At 41.1% G+C, this 21,164-nt stretch overlaps 1 protein-coding gene across 3 annotated transcripts; it reads right to left on the bottom strand.

Moving 5' to 3' along the window:
- Positions 1 to 1,019: 1,019 nt before the first annotated feature.
- Positions 1,020 to 20,070, bottom strand: tfcp2 (transcription factor CP2). Of its 3 annotated transcripts, XR_012984846.1 has the most exons (19): positions 19,765 to 20,070; positions 18,768 to 18,966; positions 17,048 to 17,199; positions 15,396 to 15,472; positions 14,930 to 15,035; positions 13,199 to 13,305; positions 12,569 to 12,721; positions 12,156 to 12,266; positions 11,156 to 11,244; positions 10,626 to 10,674; positions 9,133 to 9,171; positions 8,470 to 8,511; positions 7,984 to 8,077; positions 7,599 to 7,689; positions 7,118 to 7,224; positions 4,187 to 4,329; positions 3,886 to 3,937; positions 1,784 to 3,017; positions 1,020 to 1,738 (listed from the first exon to the last, which is right to left on the bottom strand). XR_012984846.1 is itself a non-coding variant. In XM_076275522.1 (18 exons), exons 2-18 carry the CDS (start codon positions 18,887 to 18,889, stop codon positions 2,980 to 2,982), a joined length of 1,572 nt encoding a protein of 523 aa, XP_076131637.1. In that variant the 5' UTR covers positions 18,890 to 18,966; positions 19,765 to 20,070; the 3' UTR covers positions 1,020 to 2,979. The 3 variants fall into 3 exon arrangements, 2 of the variants coding, with proteins under 2 accessions (XP_076131637.1, XP_076131638.1); XM_076275522.1 differs by having other exon boundaries at positions 1,020 to 3,017; XM_076275523.1 differs by lacking the exon at positions 9,133 to 9,171 and having other exon boundaries at positions 1,020 to 3,017.
- Positions 20,071 to 21,164: the final 1,094 nt, after the last annotated feature.

Below are 21,164 nucleotides of genomic sequence, written 5' to 3'. Positions count from 1 at the left end.
GGTATGCTACACAGTAGAAATATATACTCATTGTGACATCACAGACATGCCACTGTGGAGACCGCTGGGAAACGTAGGCTGGTCCAAAATTAAAGGGTTCTTTGTTCGAGGTTTCAAGGGTGATTCATTATAGAAGGCTTGTATTTGCTCAGGCAGGCATTGCCGTGTATAACTGTCGATGAGAGATTTGACGATATATTTTTTACTTAGTAGAGATTCTAAGGCTTCAGACATTAAAGCAAAGTCAGACGTTTTAGGATAGCCTACCGTCCTCAAGAATAGCCCATCACCGGCAAATGGTTTTCATACAGACGATTTGAAGATTCAATTTAATCAGAACACACATTTGATCTACCAAAAGGACAAATAGTGGTTAATCAAGAACGTGCATCACGATGACAGTCCACTGTTCCTCACAAAATAAAATATTTCCACGCCCTGGGGCTCCATGTCCTACTACATTTCCCAGGTACACATGGCCCAGTGCCTGAAACCTCGGCCAGCTGCTACTCAACATCACGTGAAAATGGTGTAGTAGGCCTACAATTACTGGTCAATGCTTAATACTGTTTAACTTTTCGACAAGTTGGTGGTCTGCAAATTAATCTTTGTTAAAAAATAAATGTTGGCTACAGGGCCACAATATAGCTACGAGCTGTAGCTTACCATAAATACCCCCTCCAGTTGACAGGGCTTGCTACAGACCCTGCATAATCATACAAATAGGCTATATCGTTGGATACCTGCTTTCCTGATTCCAACATTACGATTGAACAGTTTCAATCTACAGTACAGTATCCAAGCTTATAAGCTTTAATGCAAGAGAACATTTAGCCTACACACAATGCCATTTCGCCAAAGTGAGCATAGCATCAGCCCAACAAATGGCAGATAGGATAGACCTAGCCACAGAAAAGTCCATGAGTTTGCAAAGATAAATGGCTGTTTGAGGGATGGGGGGGCAAAAATGTGTTAATTATGAATTGGGGTAAAAACAAACAAACAAACAATCATGGGCATCTTGATGGGTAAGTAGTTTAATCATCGTGATGACATGGGTAAAGGGGGCAAAGATGGACAACATCAATGTGTGTCCCAGCATCCACATTTGACGCATCTATCACAACTGATCAGAAATGACAACCACCACTAGCTTTCCTCATGCAGTTTCAGCGCATCAACCACCGCCACCAACAACAACCCTCTAGATGGATTAGAGTCTGGAAGTGGTAATATCCAATGATAAAACAAAAGTATTACACTGATCGTAAACACAATTCTGTTAAAAAAAAAAGATAAAGACGAAAGAAACTGGGGTTATACACAGGCCTACGCATATCAAAACATTTAGTTGTTTGTATGTTGTTGTTTTTCTCAGAAGGATTCCCTATTTGTGGAGTTTGGCGCCTCTTAAAAACCTGTCAGCTACAGAGAGGAATAATGCTGTGACAGAGCGACAGAACTAAAACAAAAACAAAAACGAGTGAAGGAGTGACCATCAGACGACGCATTTATAAGATCATCCCTCGGGTTTACAAATAACATGCAGTCTTATTAATGTAGACTTGTATGTCTTTAGTCCAGGGGTGAGGACTCAAGAGTGTCCAATCCTCATATGTGTGCATTCGTTCCTGCATGTTGAAATACATTACGACTCAAGAGGACAAGTGCTAAACAAAGCTGTGCCAACGCAAGACGCTGCTGAGGCAGAGATGCAGGCTATCCCTTCAGTCAAGACCTTCAAAACTGAGGCAGAGATGCAGGCTATCCTTTCAGTCAAGACCATCAAAAGTGTCCATTAACCTTCAGTCAAGAGACTTTAAAAAAAAAAAAAAAAAAAAAAAGGCAAGGCACCTTCTTATCACACGTCTTGCTGATCAGAGCTTCAACTTCGAAACAATGACAGAGGGACAGATGTTAATTGATATTAAAGGGTAATATTTTAGGGGTACTTAAAAAAAAAAAAAAAAAAAATAGACTGCTCATGGCACAACTCCTACATAATCAAATCCAGGCATAGTACACAATAAACAGACAACCATGATAGGGACGCAGTACTCCTAATTCATTAACTCTTGGATCAGCATGGAATTTCATCATTACATCAGTGAGCTCTACTGTGACAGATGAGTCACAAAGACATTGAACACATCACTGAAGCTTGAAATGTCATGCGGTATGCCTTCCTCTGACATCACTTCCTGTAGCCATGTCTCCTCAGCAGATTAAGCGTCGAGCTCTGCACGTCAGACATCCAGCAGGCTACATCAGAGTAATTAGAATGCATGTGAAATTTGCATATCGGGATCCAGGAATAAAAAAGATATTAAAAGGCAGAACAAAATGGCCTTATGTGGTTATGTGTTAAGCTTTTGGTTTTGTTTTTTTACCTTTCAGATCAGAGGACAAGCAGTGTATTGGGGGGGGGGGGGCTTTCGCACAACATCTGTAGTCTCACATTTTGGCACTCAACGCACTCAACTAATGCGGGACACATACATACAAAACAAAACAAAAAAAGCTTTTTTTTTCCCTTCCATTTTTCATATCTTACTTTCTTTAAGAAGCATAAGCGACAAAGCAGGAAGATACTGAATACAAAAAAAACGAGTGGATGGCAGAGGGCATAGATGGTGGAGGGGGAGGGGGGCGGGGGTTGAATAAGACAGTAAGGTGAGCGAGGGTTAGATGCCACTTCTTCTTTCCCCACACCAGTGTCTTTCACTGAGGCCGCACCTCCTCACACGCGTTCAGGGTGAAACGATGGAGTCTTCAACGCAATCCATTGGGCACTGGAGGGCGAGGGTTCTGGGGTGGGCTTTTGTGTGTGGGGGGTGTGGTTGAGACGAAAGTCTAAGACGAGACAGGGAAGGAGGGAGGGAGGGAGGGGAGGAGGGCAGGACTGTTGTGTGAGTCCCCACCCCCACCCCACCCAAACCAAACCAAACCACCCCGCCACCAATCCGACTGTCGGCTTCTTCACTTCAGGATGATGTGGTACCCATCGTTTGTCTCGGCTGCCAAGAGAAGATGCAGAGCCAAAGTCAAAGGTTGCACAGACACAGCAGGGCAGGGCACAGACACTTTTACACCAACATCCGCATGCGGGTGATCTGAACAACTGGCCTACGAGAGCATTTGGTGACTTTGCAGTTTCCTGTTCTCAAGTTGCTTTCTGTGCTAGCTACATTGTGCTAGCTACATTGTGCTAGCTACATTGTGCTAGCTACATTTCTTTTTGGGATCTGAGGCACACCTAAAACACATTCTGTTGAGTCTAATTTAATGTTGAATGGATTTATGAGATAAGAAAGAAATTGGATGGATTTGTGAGATGAGAAAAAAATGGTATACAACGAGTTTGTACAGTCAGGGACCTCTCCTTTGTTATCTTTATGTCTCTGGCGTAGCTCCCCCGTAAGTCCCGACTAGATGATTGACGCATGGCAGCTATATTTTGATTACTGGACAGCAGGCACTCAATCGACTTATTGCCATGTTTGGTCAGAGACCCAGAAGACAGAGGTACTGACTGTACAGTCTTTTTATAAAACTAGTTTACACTTTGAGGTAAACAGACATGGTTATCTCGGTAGAAATTCTGTCCATGTGGGCAGACACGCCCGATAGGCTTGCACTGTATACCTGCTTAGGCATTGCTGGTATTAGTGAGTTAGCTCAATACTACACTGATTCTCATCGTTTATGTCTCTCCACTTAAAGTCTCTAAAAATGGGGCCCATGTATGTAGAAAAGGTATGGGAAAACTTGGGACTTTTTTTTAAAGATTTTCATAAATTTACCATCATGTGATTTTACTTTAACCAATATACCTGAGAAGACCATGGAATGTTTTATTACATGACCTCTCTTGGGGTACCCTACCTTTCATTGTGTCCAGAACAAAACACATCTCATCCTGGAAGTTCTGAATCATCTGTAAGGACATAAACATTCAGTCAGCAAGGCCTTCTGAGTGAGTCTCAGAACAAACAGAGCAGCAAATCAGATTAAACTTATATGTTGTATCAATATAATGGCCCATATGGTTTGCTTAATCAAACATGGAACGTTTAATTTAACTGGAAGATGACAGGGGCATTCAAATTCTAATGTTTGGATTTGGAATGTGGAATTAGTTTGGAACACAAAATTCTAAAACAGGTGAAGTGTGCATGGGTCTTACCTCATCACTGACCAGCACATGGATACCAGTGGGTCCTTGTTTGAAGATCTGATTGATCTGCCTAGGAGAGATGCTAAAGAGCTGGGCGATCTTCTCAGTGAGCTCATTGGCAGTCAGTTCTTCCAGGTAAATGGCATGATACACTGCAGACAAAAAACAGTTGGAACTGAGCATCATGAGTATGGGTATCATGACATTCTATGAAGTCCATGCTCAAGTAAGACAACAAACAAAGTAGCATTTTACATCAGTAAACACACAGACTGAGCACAGCACTGCAGACGTTTTAACATACAGCACTGTGGAGAACATGTTGAGACACAAACGCAGGCTAAATTGGGGCCACACTGATGTTCTCTGATGACCTACCTGAAAAATTATATAAATTATCCAATCATCTAGGGAGCTACAAAAAACCTAACTGACTGAAAATAATAACCCAAACACCATTAGTGGTGCCTTACTATTTTGAGTTCCCACTGGAGGGATTTTTAGTTACATTTAGATTGGTTCAATTAAACAAAATTAACCTGTGTTGTTTTAATAAGAAAAAGAGCACACAGCAACAGACCTCAATACACTACACTACATTTGCAGGACAAATATGACAAAATGAACCATAATAAATAGGGATGCCAAACATAAACCAGCCAGCACAAAGCAAGCACTGCCAAACCTTTCCAGCAGAGGTCAGTGATGAACAGCTTAGACCAGAACTTTTTTTCTGGGGACCCACTTTTTAAAAATGACAGACCATGGCGACCCATTTCACTTCAGATCTAACATGCAACCACCAATGTTGCCCAAAACATCTATGTTTTAGGCCACAGGTTCTCAATCTTTTCTATGCCGGGCCCCCCCAAACCATTTTACAGTGCCATATCTAGTGGTTGGATAGATATCTAATAGTGCCTACTAGGTCTGGCCTACTACCACTATAGGGTTTGGTGATGCACTGACTCCTCAGATTTCCCACAATTCTGCAATCTCAGTTAGACTCATGAAACAATGTTAAATATGTTCAAAGCTGTTAAATTCTCGCTCAGTTTTGTGTACACACACACACAACCTCAGGTTGTCCTCATCTTGCTTTGAACACGGTTGTGTTACATTTTGAGCACCATCAGCTTGGAATGTTGGACATGACTAGCCTACCGAAAAGATACGTTTTAATCCGAGAGTTTGGGGATATTCTGGCATGCTACGCAGTCATCACTCTTCAGCATAGTAAGCTGCTCCTGTATTTCTAAAGATAGATGGTGTAGCCTAGGCTATGTAGGCTAGGCATTGCAGACAAATGGATCCATAACACCGTGGATAATTCCATAAACAGCAAATAACTCAAGTCGTTATATCATAGGTTTCTTTATTTTGAAAGTTGAATCTGCATTTTCCTCTAGACTTACACGTGTGCTTGTTTGTACTGAGACTGTGTATTGGTATTGTGTTTGGCTATGTTGTAAAAATGTGAAATAAATAAATATCAGAACATGAGACTTTTGCAAAATAGCCGAAAGATGAACGATAATGCGCCTTTACTGTAGGGGAGTTTGCGAGATGGAAAACGAGAGGAAAATAGCATTTAAATGTCCAATTAAATTGTAGCCTAATCAAATGCGTTTTAAATCCGAAATAAAAAAGAAAGTGAGGAGACTGCTATTAACTTTAAAGAGTATAGGCCTATCTACAATTAAAACTATCTGTAGACTATGACACAAATTGAATAGCCTTATGTCCGGTCTATAGATGTCTGCTTCAGTTGTTGACAGCACGGTCTTTGAGATTTAAAATGATACTTTTTAGATTTTAACGGGCCAAGTTGAAGAGCTGCTGTCCGTTATTGTTTGTGCAAAAATATGTCCCTTGCATTGTGAGATCCATGGTAGGCGTCTGACAGAAATATTGTTTCATTTTGCGAGTGAGATGTCCATGCTCTGGCGTCCCCTCTGCTAAGTGTTCGCCCCCCAGTTTCAGAGCTATTCTAAATGCAAAAATGCACAGAGGGAGTTATGACAAAACCGTGACTGGTAGTTAACAAACTAGATTCTAATAGAAAGCTGTTAGCTTTCCTAAACTATAGGTATAAGCTAGGCCTATTACACAACATAAATTGTCACTATGCTGGCGACACAAATAAAATCTGCGACCCACCCTTTGAGAACCAATGGCTTAGACTATGAGGGCATGAGACCATGAATTCTCAACATTACGGTCACTTACTGTATGGGACAACATGGTGAAAACAAACGCAAACTGAAGTGAATTTTTTAAAAATGACACAGAATATTTAGCCATTTATTTGGGTAATTTTTCTATGAGCCAGCTGAGAGTTTGGAGGGGCACTCAGTCAATCCAGCTGTTGTCAACTTCAGATTTTTTGCCATTTTATCTACATTTATTCATTTAGCAGACAATTTTATCCAAAAAGCGACTTCCAGAAAGAATAACATTCAAGTTACAGTGCAGGAGACCTTAGCTCACCAGAATAGTTCTTTGCCATTTTCAATGAGCAAATATATCTACGTGGTTTTGTTTTTTACCGAGTGCAGCCCATATATCGAGAGGAAATGACGTGGCCACAATGTTGACAATAGATGTTCCTCAAGGACTGCTCATGGTGTGGCTTTCAATGGTAATGCAGTATTCAGTAGTGGACTTCAGAGACTGACTGCTGAGCTCACACTAACTGGCCTTTAGACTTTTTAATGAAGGGGTCGAGGCTTTTTTTTCAGCTCTTGTGCATACACTGATGCCTCCTGTTACACTCAGCCAGGTAGGCAATAATCTGTGTACACTAAAGTACTGATGTTCCATCCATGCAGCACCAACACAACAACACACACAGGCACACACACACGCGCACACGCACACGCGCACACACGCACGCACACGCACACGCACACGCACACGCACACGCACACACACACTAACCAAAGAAGGTGCTGCTGCTGCCGTCTCCGTTCTCGTGCTTCTGTTGCTGTTCCCGGGCCTGCTGGGATTCCTGGCATACATACACGGTCAGCCTCGGACGTACCACCCTGTTACAACACACACACGCACACACACACACACAGACAAGCGTTACTCCTCAGTCGGTGGATAGACTTGCACATCTATGGTGCATTCAAATTCGGCAAACAGTGGCGAACATGTTTTCTCTGAACAGTTAAATTTGAATGGTTTCGTGTGAGCATTCCATTGTAACGGTAACATTTCGTTAAGCTCACGTTCATCTTCACTGTATGTTTGCGGATAACTACCTCCTCAGACTGTTTGCAAACGTTCGCTAAAAACTCAATGCAAACAGAAACCGATTTGCAAACGTTTGTGAATTTGACCGCACCTCTGGTCGCATACACACTTTCTGATGTCACCCAGAGCAGAGGTAGCAGCGAGAGATAACTACACCCACCGTCCTTTCAGTGCATTGAAGAGTCGAATGCCGTCGGCAGGGCCACAGATTTGAATGACGTCTTCCCTGGTCAATTTCAGCAGGTCTGCCCCTGTTACAGACAAACACACTATTAGAGGTAGGCCTGTGTTCTACAGGTGGTGGAAAAAAAACATGTGAACATAGCACTTTACATACAAAGTATGCCTCCCTACATGACCCACTTTTAATTGTAAGCAATGCAGAGTTTAGCACATACAGTCACTTCACAAAATCCTTTGAAAAATATTGGGGATGCTCCTTATTTGGCTTTAGAGGTCTAAAAATAGTCACAGTAAGTCGTTGACAAATTCTATGCATTTCTGGGACCTATCGGAGTGTTAATGCTTGTGCAGTGAGGCCGTACCTGAGAAGTTTGTGAACAGACGACAGAAGGGCGAGAAGCGGTTTCGATGGAGCCACTGCTGGGCCTCCTGTGGCGTTGCTGTGGGCAACAGATTCTGATTGTTCCGTACAGGTGTGAGAAAGAGACAGGCAAGGAAGCAGAGAAGGCGGGTGGGGGTTAAGAACACATCGTAAAGGAATTAAGCATCACATCAAACTCAAACGGTCTCCTTCCCCTGAAGTCAAACACGTTAACACCCACATCCTAGGTCATAATGGCTACGTTCATAATGACCAATGCTGACCAATATACACGTTAAAAGAAGTGAGATCAAAATGAGGATCCACTGGCCAGTAAAAGTCCCAGTGCGCTATGGATTGATTATTAGTTTATTTCAGGCATTTCCTCCTACTAGCAGTTTTTTTACATTTGCTGCTTCTCCTACAGCCTGAAGGAAGAAATGGGATCAACAGTTCACTACAAATCAGCAAATAAATTCATATGTACCTGCTGGGTTTCACTGTCTCTTCTAAGTAGATGGTATGGCAACTGTAAAGCAATTGTATGGCATCATTTTCAAAAACCCACACCAAATATACCATACCTTCACACATGGTCTTATGGAAAGTACATTAAAGAACTTAAGGGGAAACAAATACACACATACAACTCTATTTGTTAACATGTGGATGCAGACTATACTCTGGTCAAAACCAAGCAGGCAAAGGCTTCTGTTGGATCATTCTCTATTCACAAGCAATAACACTGTGTTAAAGGGTTTGAACCGTTAGAGTTGAACTTATCTTGTAGACTGCTGTGATTATCTTTGTAACAACAACAACAACAACATTTAAATGGTCTAAACTGGTGCCCCACTGAAGGGACATTTTTCAGTGGAGCAAAGTCACTTCTGAAAGTGACTTTCAGAAGTCAGGAAGTTATACCTACATAAAGTAAAAATGCAATGATTTGGAAAATCTACTGACTGAACACACAATGCTACTCAACACATGGATAAATGACAGGTCCAAGCTTTCACTGAACCTTCACATCCAACACTCTGCTAAGTCCCATCTTAGGTGATTAGCTTTTTTGACAACCCTGTCAGAGTATTATTCACAGCCAGCCAAAACATTGTAAATTGAAAGACAAACATATTCTCAGTATTACCGAATCACTAAAGGTTTGTACGGCATCCTCATTGATTTCCTACATTTGGAAAAAACAAAGTGCAAAAAGAGTGCACTTACAGTAAATACAATATTTAAGTCTCCACAAATAATGGCCATGAATATATCAAGGCTAAAACAAGGGGAGGTTGTGTTTTTCAGGCATTTTCAAAGGACTAAAATTTATATGTGGGGTAGCTAGTAAGAACATGAACATCTATTAGGAAGTAGCTCATTGAATGGGCATTTAGTGTGCCAATGTTATATCATAGATAAGTATCATTATCCTCAAACATGCTGTCCAAGATGAGGCATTTTTGAGAGTAATACCTAAAATAATAATAATAATAATAAAAATCAAGGGTGAAAAAATGAATGAAAACATGGAACTGAACAAAAATATTTAACAGGTGTTAGTTTTGGGACCAAAACATTATGTAGAACCATTTTCCCGGATTCTGTCTGATTTGACATGGAATGTCCCATTATTCAAATTATGGCCCATGGTCTTCTCAATTATTATTGGGTGTACATACAAGTAGAGAACACTATTGTGTTCTGATCATTCTTTTTTTTATTATTATTTAATTTAGTAATGACATCATTGAGCCCCATATTAGTATGCGGTGACCCTGTTATAATCAACAATATGTTAATCACAAAGCCACACGGCAAGAAGGTGTGAACATTTTTGAGGGACTGGGATTTGGGGGTAGGGGGTGAGGGGAGTAAAATAGGCATGATTACAGACCTGGATCAAGTGTGAGTGGGGAAAGATGGTTGGAGATACAAGAACACACACACAATACACAGCACTAACAGCTAGGCTGCACCGGATGCAAAATTGAACAGCTCCATTCACGGAGCGTAAAAATAGTTATATTTTATTCCAATGTAAGTGCCGTTATCATGTCTGGAGTAGCCAGTTCCATTGATTATAGTGGAAGCTAATTGTTGCAGCATACGCTCCGCGAACAGAACGCTTCAGTTGCGTGCCCGGCGTCGCCTCCCTGTGAGAGTCCAGGGCTATATTCACACTATTCCGTTTTCGTTCAAATCCGAAAGACTTTTGTTTTCACCTCTCATCTAAACTACTCCAGTATTTTTTTAAGTTCCTGAAATGGAACGATTTGAAAATGCTGTCGGCCCCGTAATGATCTGAAAACACCGGCTTTGCGTTTTCATGTGGACCCTAACGGTTTGACAAGACTCACTTCTACTTTGAAGAACATATTTAAAATTAAACACTTTAAAATGAAAATCGGAATAGTGTGGATGTAGCCCAAAACTGCACCACAGGCTGCAGGGAGATAACTGTGCTTAGTGTTACTGAAGAATCTCTGTCACCAGGATAAAGGATGTTTCAGACAGTCTTTTAGGTACTTGTTCCGTAAATTTAATACATAAGAAATCTTTTCTATGAAGACTATGAGGTCACGTGTAAAACGTGAATAGTGGGAGATAGTGGGGGGGTGATGGGAAAACCATACTCACCTCTGCAATCTGTGCTGGTGGCTCTGGCTGGTGATTTGGTGATCCATTTCTAAGGGTAACAACAAAGAGTGTGATATATTTAGTATGACATTACAAAACGTAAACAATCAGGCATTTCATTTAACATACTCTGATACTTTTGGAATTCTAGCCCTTTAACTAATGTGACTAGGGATGATTTGCTCCTGGAACGTTTCTGTGTCTACTCTAGAGGCTGAAGAGAATGTTGTTTTGGTCTACTTTGGTGTGATGAAAGCTTCTGTTAGGCCACCAAATTGTCAACATTTCTTGTCCCATACATTATTTGTGGTTCTGCCACTTCGTTTTTATTCTCCATTTCAATAACTAAACAGTTTTGAGTAATCAAGTCAAGTCACTTTTATTTATATAGCGTATTTTTGTATGCACAGAATGCAACCCAAAGCACTCCACATACAAGACATTGATTTCAGACAACAAACAAATGAACAAATAAATAAAAAGTAAGATGTAATGCTAAGTAATAATACTTAGCATCTCGTATGCCATACCCTTCAGCTACTGTGAAACTGTTGTGGGTGCTGTTGAATCCAGGTGATGGAGAGTTGTTTACATAGGTAGCCTCTGGCCACGGGGAGCACTGGAAAAAAAGAACGCAACAAGGAAACTGCTGTGAAACACAGGCATCATTTGAATATTGGACATAAAGAAGAATTCAACACTGACATGCACAACACAAAAACAGTTTCTGGGAACTCTGATGACTTTTGATGAAATGCCATGATTTCTCACTTGCTCACAACCAAACCAAGCCATTCAGAGTCTACAGAAGCCAATCAAAACCAATTCTGAGAGAGGCCACAGTCCAACCTCAACAGGAATGGAAAGGAAACCATCTGCTTTCAGTAGTGCTCAAAAATCAATGCAGATTTATCACTGAAACTGTGGAGAAATGTTGGCCATAAAAAAAGATTGTGGTCTGTGACTGGTAACTACCGTAAATATAACCATTTCATTTTCATATTTTGCTTCAATCCTAGAGGTTACACTGTAATTCCCAGCAGCTCTTAACGGCCACTATATCTCTGAGCCACATTACCTGTTTGCCGAAACAAAGACACTGCAGGCGAAAAACTCATTGCAGAGTTACTTTTGTAAACATTCAGAACCATTCCGGATAAGAGTTCTCTACAAATGATGTTTCAGAAATTTTTAGAGAATGAAACATCTCGCTTTCTTGAATGATGAGGAATAACTCACTTGCGTAGATCCTCGAAGAAATTAATTCAGGGAATTTGGTCTACCACAAGTGTGCCACGATGTCATTTTATAAAACTTGTCAGAGTTCCTCTTCAGTTATGATATATAAAAAAAATCAAAAACACCCATCATTAACACACTTTATGAAAAGAAAAGTGGAATCACGAGGTTCAATAACTGACCATTGAGGGGAATAGCAAGGTTTCTTCAGCACCGAGCATGGTTTGCCATAACTGACAGTATGCAACAGAGAACTCCTTCCAGTCAGCCTGCCCGGCGACGGATGCGTACCTCTGTGAGAATGGTGGTCTCGTACGAGGGCTGGTACTTCTCTTTCTCCTGAGGAGCCCTCTTCTCCATCTTCTCCCGGTCCGTCTTCTGCTTCCTGTCTGCCCCCTTGGGCTGAAGGAGAACAAACACAAACAATCAGGGATCAGGTCACACGTGCCGATCAGATTTGAACAGCCAAAACAGCTTTTTACTCCCTGTGGAATGCAGGAATTTGAAGTCCAAAAAGTTTACTCAATATTCTGATTTCTGTTTATGCGCTTATGCTGGCACAATTTTGGGCCAATGCTTCAATATGATGTCACAGGGCTCCAACTGTCAGCTGAGGGTTTTTTTTTTTTGAGGGTGGCGGTCTCTCATCTTAAGAGAGGTGAGAGGAGCGTGTGAAGGTGTGTGTGTGTGTGGGGGGTCCTCACCTTAAAGACTTTGACCTGACAGCTGGCCGAGTGCAGGTGCTCGGTGTAGTCTCCGCTCTCGTTCTCTTTGAAGGTGTCGATCTGGATGCGAAACGGCACGCCCTTCTCGCCCCCGTGCTTGCGCATGGTGAACTCTGTGCTGATGCAGTGAACCTGTGGCACACGCAAAACACACGCTAGCACCGTCACAAACTAGCCACAATTACACTCAATTAGTCCCTCTAAAAACACAATGGTTCAAACCATTCGTTGAGACAACAATGATCCTTGACACAAAATGGGGAAGTAATAATCTGGGCCTAACACACACACACACACACACACACACACACACACACAGTGTAATCATACTCACAAAAGTAAAAGCCTATCCTTGTTTCTCAAATTTGATAGATTTTGATAGTCTATCAGCTCAAAATCGCTCTGAAAGTCATCCCTGACGACATCTTCTTCATGTCATTATCATTATAGTGTTACTTTTTTGCCGTTATCAATATAGTTTTCGTTCTTAGTGTTAGGCCCTTAAGACTATTTACCCTGAAATACACGACTCTAAAGAAAGAAACACACGCACACTCACACACACACACCAGTTACTCTATGATTTCATGTACTAAGGTGGCAGCATACCTGAATGAAGACCGAAGTCCGTTTCGACGGGTCCCACAAAAACTCGACTGTGTTTAGCTGTGTGGGGTTGGCTCGGGGATCCACGATACCCACCGACATCGGGATGTCTGAAGGGGTCAAAACACTGGTCAATATTTGTTAAACAATTTAGCAAAATTTTTCTAATTACTTCTAACCAACATAAGCAACATGAAAACAATGTGGATTCTTAAAAATGTATACGTTTATGTTTGAAGTTTTTAACGCACGCTAACATTTAACAGAGCCACTCTTTGAACAGTATTAGCCAGTATTATCCATTACAAATCAATATTCATTTGGCAAATTTTTTACAATTCATCAGGTAACAACATTTTTATTATTAAGAATACTTAAGGTGCAAGATAGCCTGGGCTGTATAATTGAAATGTAACTACACAGCATGCTGGTAACTCATCGTAGGAGATGCTAGTGCTGGGCGGTATGACCAAAAATGTATATCACGGTATTTTTCTAAATTCTTACGGTTTCACGGTATATGACGGTATTTTTTTTTTCATGCATAATCAGATGTTCACAGCATTTTCTACAGGTTGAGAGAGGAATTGCTGCAGTACATTGACTAAGGATGGTCTATTTTACTGTCATGCACGCCACACTAGTGGTAATGCAGTTTTGCATGGCCCCAGAAAATGATGCTGTTTACAAGCTACTCATGATTCTAATGAAGAATCTAATCAGAATGCAAAGACAATTGCAGTCAAAATACAGAACTTTTACTGTGCAAATTTCACAAACATCTTTTAGCCTATAAAACCAATACAAAAAGTAGTGCAACTTTATACTTTTTTGAAAATTATATAATTTAAAATTAAATCTCTGCTAATATGCTTACTCGGTCAAATAGGCCTATCAGAAACATGCCTTATTGTTATTGTGTGGTTTACATGACGTTAGTGGTAGGCTTAGGCTAACGTTAACTTCATGTGGATGTGGATGTCTTGTTAGCCTGCCATGAGCTTCGGTTCGGTTCGCTAGGCAAAACATTAACAAAAAAGTTCGTTTTGGTGCACTGATGACAGTAAGGATCATTTCTAACTAGCCAGTTAGTATTGCTCAGTGCATGTCTATAACATGCTTGGCTTTACTTGCTACCTGGATAATTTCAACGAATATTCTTAAGGTGAGATGAATGATAAGCTCATTAAACTTCACTGTGTTCGGTGGGTTGCTAACTAACGACATCACCTATTAGCCAGCTAGCTGCTACAGCTGTTGAACAATCTCAATAGAATTTTCGTGACGGTAAATCCATTTCAATGCAGTATCCCTTAACGTTTTTCCTTAACTAAAGAAACAATTTAAGGTATTCTGTGCAGCACCCTTAAATAAACCTCTTATCTAAGGAGAAATTAAGCCTTAAGGGTCATACTTCAGGGGAAAAACTTCAGGTGTTTTGTGTTTACCCTCACTATGCCTCGCAGTGGCATCATGCGTGCGTGTGAAAAAAGTCCCGTCTGAAACACTGTCGCGCGGCTTAGCGTTCAAAACGTTGTGTAATCAATAGACCGGTATGGCGGTATATTAAAAATTCATATCATAACGAAAATATACACCGGTATACGGTGTGAACCGGTATACCGCCCAGCACTAGGAGATGCCCTCCTCTACTCTAAATAATCTGTTCTGACTGGTCTCCCCTGCCCACTCCTCTTCTTCAACCCTCGCCCTTGTGTGTGTCGGCCACCTCACCCAGGTCGAGGATGCGGTCGCCAGGCCTGTTCCAGCGCCAGCCCTCCAGCTGCTGGTGCTCTGTGTACTGTAGACGCCGGTCATGGAAGACCACCCGGATGATGCTCTGGGGACACAAGTGCGGGTCACACAGTCAGTGCCTCAGTCAGAACCAATTATCCCCCTTCCCCTCAAAAGCACTGCACTGAAACAGGCATGCTGCACTGAAACAAGCATACTGCACTAAAAACAAGCATACTGCACTGAAACAAGCATACTGCACTAAAAACAAGCATACTGCACTAAAAACAAGCATGCTGCAGTAGATGGAGAACGGGCATTTATAAATGGAGTGGAGCGCTTTCTGCCATATTGAAAAGTAGCTGATGGATATGATGAGAAAAGGCGCAAAAAACAAAAAAGACAAAAAAAATCATAAAAAGGACTGTAATCTCATAACTGAATTGGCTTTAAAAACTACTCATACCTTCACCATTTTCCCCGTAATTTCCGGGAGCTCCCCCATTTTCCGATTGTCCAGCATTCGAATTTCGTAAGACTGTCCTAAAATTGCAGAATAAAAATACTTTTAGTAAATGGCACAAGCAAGACTAGGGTCACATTAGTAAGCCATGTCAGGGCATGCACTCATTAACTCAGGAATATGGTGTGTGTGAAAAGCTAGTCACTGAGAAACACAAGCAAGTGGTTTCTTGAAGTGAAGTTCGCCTTTTAACACAAGTAAGCCCTTTAATCAGGTGTGAATATTGTGAGATCATATATTGGTAGTGTATAAATCCTATTAGTAGCTTGTAATTTTAAATGTCCATTGTGGCAAACAGTGTAGGGGAATAGCTACATTAAGGTAAAATAAAATCATAACTTATTTAATTTAGTTAGTGTCAAGCCCTCATTTTTTAATATAAATATATATATATAAATAATAAGAATTTAAAACAACTAAAGTAATATTCACTGAAATTAATCAGTTATTTAAACTACACATTACATGGGACTCCTGACCAGTAATACTGGCAAGAAAGGGACAACGGGGATATCTAATATGGCTGAAAGGCTGGATGCTTGTGTGACATGTTTAGTATGAGACTTATAAAGGGCACATGCAGCTGCTTTTCCGGACATGCCTCACTCCACACCCACGGACACGTCTGATTAGGAGGAGAACAGCCCCTGTAGTCTCCTCTACTGCACACAACCTGCACTAATTCTACGACAGCCATATCCCTTGCTTAATCATGTGAGGGGTTTATCGGTCAACCAATTTAGGTGGAATTTTTGTCTCTCATCAACTACATGATCCACACTAGAATGGCCCACAGTAGAGACCATACCTCCACTAAGTTCACAGGATCTACAACACTGCTGGACGTATTTTCATAAAACATGGTTAAAACATGTAGGCCTCCCATGGGCCAAAGAAGATCTTGAATCGTAATCATAGGCATCATATAATAATAATAATCTTTATTTGTATAGCACCTTTCATACACAGATTGCAGCTCAAAGTGCTTTACATTTGGAGCATTTAGCACAATAACAGAAGAAAATAATAATAAACACCTTCAAAAACGAATGGGTTGTTGCCAGTAATTTGTGCAATCCTGTTAACCAACCAACCATCTAACTGATGCCGGTTGGTTAAATTGACCGGTTTACCCCTTTACTTTTTCCTACACAACTAACTCATGCTTCTCACCAATAATGTCTGCTGTCACTGACTTTGTCAGTGCTTGTGAGATCTTGTACCTCAGGTGCCCCATGAAATGAATGATTTGCGGTATTAACTCACACTCACAGTATGGAATGTGAAAGTGTGTGAAAGGAAGAATGAGTTTTGAGAGGCAGCCGAGGTCTCTTAACCCTTAAAGGTGTAGGTTTTTGAACATTCTAAGTTCCGCAACAATTGAAGGTTCTAAAATTCTATGTTGAATTCAATGAACCCAGATATTCTTTAGAACGTTCATTTCCCAACATTCCCATCACACCGGTGTGACGGTACTCCTTTAAGGGTTAAGGAGACTGCTCAGAGGTCTTAGTTAGGAGTGAAACGAACAGTCAGTGGTTGTGAGTGTGAACATGTAAATATAGATGATCCCAGGGAATCCCTGTACGGCAGACCTTGGTTGAGGTAGGTGAGCGTCTCGTCGTGGAGTTTGACAGCAGGCGAGGTGGCGGCACATAAAACATATTGGAAGGGCAGGATCTTATTCTCTGTGTCTGGTGGAAGGTTAGATTCCTCCTGTTTGAAGATGGGAAGGGCCAGCACATCACTGAAGTATAACACAAACAGAAAACAAGAGAGAGAGGAAGAGAGGGAGAGAGAAAGAGAGAGAGAGAGTAATTAGGCGTAGACAAGAAAAATGCAGGGGGAAAGGGTGTCTTGTCAGTTTTCCTACTCATTTTCACCACGTCTTGAGTAATGACTTCCTTCACTGGGGGCTATAAATAGAATAACATATAGGGAGGTTACGGAGCACGGCAGGAAACAACTAAGAATACACCAATAAAACTAATTCAAAGAACACCACATTGTCTAGAAGAGAGCGGTTAAGTAATTTAGCCTAACACTTCAGCATACCCTGGACATTTTTCACTTGATGATAAAAGAAATGTCAGAAACGTTCCCCTTACCAGTTTGGGGCACCTCTTGGCCACTCACATAATAACAAATGTTTGCAAGACCATTTATGACTCTTACCCAAGAGCGTAAGAAATGTTTTCACATTTTCAGCCATAAACACTAACACTGCCACACAGTTACCTAGAAACCAACGAAAGTGGATCACAGGTTGGCTTTACTTTCCTGTCTCCACAAGAATGCTCTTTACGATACTAATTCAGGCCACTTCAAAGCCCCAAAAAATTAATATGGCTGAAAGACAACAGCTGGCCAGACCTCAATGGATTGCAACATATAAAAATAAACTGTCAACTAAGTTTTCTTAGTGTAACAACTTTCCGTTATCAAACAGTACTGGATTTTCTGTGTTTTAAAACATTCATACCACCAAAGCCTAGTCAACCAACTTGTCAAATCAAGTGAAGCTACGCCAAAATGGTTTAATAAAAGTGAGACTTTAAGTGAAATAAACATCTAGTAACTACCACACTGCAATGCACTGCCACACAGCATTTTAGTCATTTGGCTTGACCTTCTATCTAGTTGCACTCACCTCCTAAATGTTAGTGAGTAGCAAAATCATAAATTAATAACCTCAAAGTGTTACTCGCAGCAAGCTGACAGGGGCACCAAGCGATAAGCTGCTGAAATCCTCGCAAGTATCAATTACGCCACCGTGGAAAGGGCATTCAGAGAAAAAGACAGTCACCCACAAATGTGTCTTATTCACTTACAGCAGTTCCATATTGCATTTTACTTTACAATCAAGGGGTTTTTTTTGGCTGTAGGACACTGTGTTCTTGCAGAAGCTTGAATCATGCTGGAGGCTCACTGCCAGAGGTTCTTGTGGAGTTGAAAACACACACTGCTGACATTTAGAGCAAGTCTCACCTCAGATGAGATGACACGCAAAGCAGTAGCCTACCAGTGGTGGAGGAGTGGGCACCCACCCAGCGAGAGTTTGAAATAGATCTCGATTACATGCATATGGCTGTATTATCATGAAATGCAGATAAATCACTGTTTTGACAGATTCAACAACTGCCTGCAATTAGGAGGATACAAGCAATGTGCTTCGCCCCTTTCTTATCAGGTTACAAAAAGCATGTCAAAGTCTTCACTATGCTCTGAAAGGAGTACAAGAAGAGCGGTCAAAACAGTTCAAATGAAAGCACTGAAAGTCAGTAGGAGAAGTGAAGACAGTCATTTGCCACCTACCTCATGCTGTAAGCCCCGGCTCCCAGTTCCTGACCGATGCCAGAGAGACTCGCGTCGAAGTCCTGCACCAGACCTGACTCGATCACCTCATCCGCCAGCGGCAGTTTCAGGGCCCAAGCCATGACGACGCGCGCTTGGAGGTTCCGGCCGAACGGAACCCCTGACCCTCAGTTGATCTGACTTGATTACCTGTGTTGACCTGCAGTTACCGAGTAAAACCATCAAGAAAATGTTTGGACAGCTGGCCAGATGTGTGCAGCTACGTGTAGTAAAGTCACATCGACTCACAAACGCATATAAGGTTGCTGCGCCTGGTGTTAGTCAGATCATGACAAGGTGGGCATAAATACCACAGTCAAGGTTGGTTTCAATAAAGTTTCGCCCTGAAGAAAACATTGACTGATGAAGGAGAACGGTGGTAGCCTAACGTTACATGTTACTGCAGTTAACTGTCTACGCAGTAGAAAGACATTTTACTGATGAACGAAATTGAAAAACTATGACATCGACATAATGTAATCGGCAATCAAAGTCAAATTTTATATTACACAAAGCAGGTATGGCCAGCACGTTGTAACTCCATGCTCAGCCAGCGACAACCTGATAGCACAGCACACTTGGTACTGTCGGTGATGGTTTCAGTTACATTAGCCACAGTTGCTAAAAATATAACAACGCTACAGAGTATTTCAAAGCGAGTCACTTGAAAACACGCACTTTGCTGTATTATGAAAGATTATACGTATTACCTGTGAATAAATAACATTTGATGTAGCTGCTGGCTAACAATAACGTTAGCTAGCTGTTCTTCGCCAGGCACACTAGTGCTAGTCACGTTATGCAAATTGACGAAACCAAGCAAAGTTGGCTAAGCTACGGAGTTAGCAAGAGATACATACTTATCAATGGTGATACCTGTCATATGTACGGGATAGAAACTACCAAACAAACGGCAACAGCACAGCATATTGAAAACAGAAACTGTTAATTGACTCACCCTTCTAACCCAATGTTGAATTAGTAAAAGTCAGCCTCCGCTTCACGCCATATTTCAACCCGTCTTTCGCTAGCTAGAGGTAAAACAAACAACTTAGCTGGCTAGTCCTCAGACACTATTCGTGGCAACGATTGCTCCCTCCGAAACAAATGGCGAAGTATTAATGCAACTTTTTGCCCATAGACTCAACGACAAAAAGAACACATGTAACACATCCCGAAATTAGTACACTAATATATACAATTTTGTTTATTTGGTCAGTTAAAAAGAGATTGCCGTAATATCCGCAGTCGCCTACTTCTTCGACGCTGCGTTACCTAACTGGGCTGTGGTCATAGTAATTGACCGCCGCCTGCTGTGGTGGAGTAAAAACTGAATATTCTCTTCAGTAGCAGTAGCCTAGAGCAAAAACTGTGGTGGTGGTGCGCATCTGTCAAGATAAACAGACCTCATCAAAATGTAAGAAAAAGTAACCTATCCCTATATCTCAGCTGCCTCTACTTTTGAAAGCACAATGTTGAATAAACTGTAGCCTATAGCTACTGTAAGCTATTCACTTAGGCTATATTATTATTATCCTATCATGTGTAGGCCTATGTGGTCAAGACTTTCAAAACAGCGGGCCTGATCCTCTGTTAGTTGGTTTGATTGTGTTGAAAAATGTAGGCCTAGCCCGAATGGGGTTCTCTGATCATACGCTCTACTTGGTGACTGTCACTGATAGCCTACTATATACAGACAAATGAACATAGGAGACACCCACATGCCACTGTGATGGACTTTGTTTCACACTACTGTGATACTCCTGCAAACCAACAAAGGAGAGTGGACTGAGTTAAATGTCAATTTATTGGCAGAGACATAATTCAAACAATATGTATCATCCAGTAATACATGAAGACTGTTAAGACCTTGCGCATTGTGTTTTTAAACCCCAACATTGACATGAATGGATACATTCAAATGATTTGTATAGTTTTATTTTACACTTATAAAATTATGTCCATATTTCATATTCACACTAGCTCTTTATTTCAACATGGCACACATTTAGAAATGTGATTCCAGAGGGGGTTTGAAGATAAATGCACACATTTATCTTACCCTTCCTTATACTTGTAGCACCTTTCTCTTTTGCACATTGTAGGCTAATACATTTCTTAGATGGCACCAAAGCAATTGAATGAGTATAGCATCTGAAAAGCTGCCAAAATGGTTAACAATATTTAATCATTAAATTATTTAACTAATAAAGAAATAAAAGAAACCTTGACCAGAAAGATAATTTAGCTCTCACTCCACTGAACTAATATACACAATTTCACATATGACTATATCTTAGCACAATCACTGATGTTCAGATGATCATTAATTAAGCAATCAGGAAAATGTTGTGTGAT

This window comes from Alosa pseudoharengus, unplaced genomic scaffold, assembly GCF_046254945.1.
Source record: "Alosa pseudoharengus isolate Yale_2024_CS ecotype anadromous, Long Island Sound unplaced genomic scaffold, YU_APseudo_1.1 YU_APseudo_1.1_scf_9, whole genome shotgun sequence".
In the NCBI taxonomy this organism is placed as follows: domain Eukaryota; kingdom Metazoa; phylum Chordata; class Actinopteri; order Clupeiformes; family Clupeidae; genus Alosa; species Alosa pseudoharengus.
Note: the sequence above shows the minus strand (reverse complement) of the source record. Positions and strands in the feature narration are given on the sequence as shown.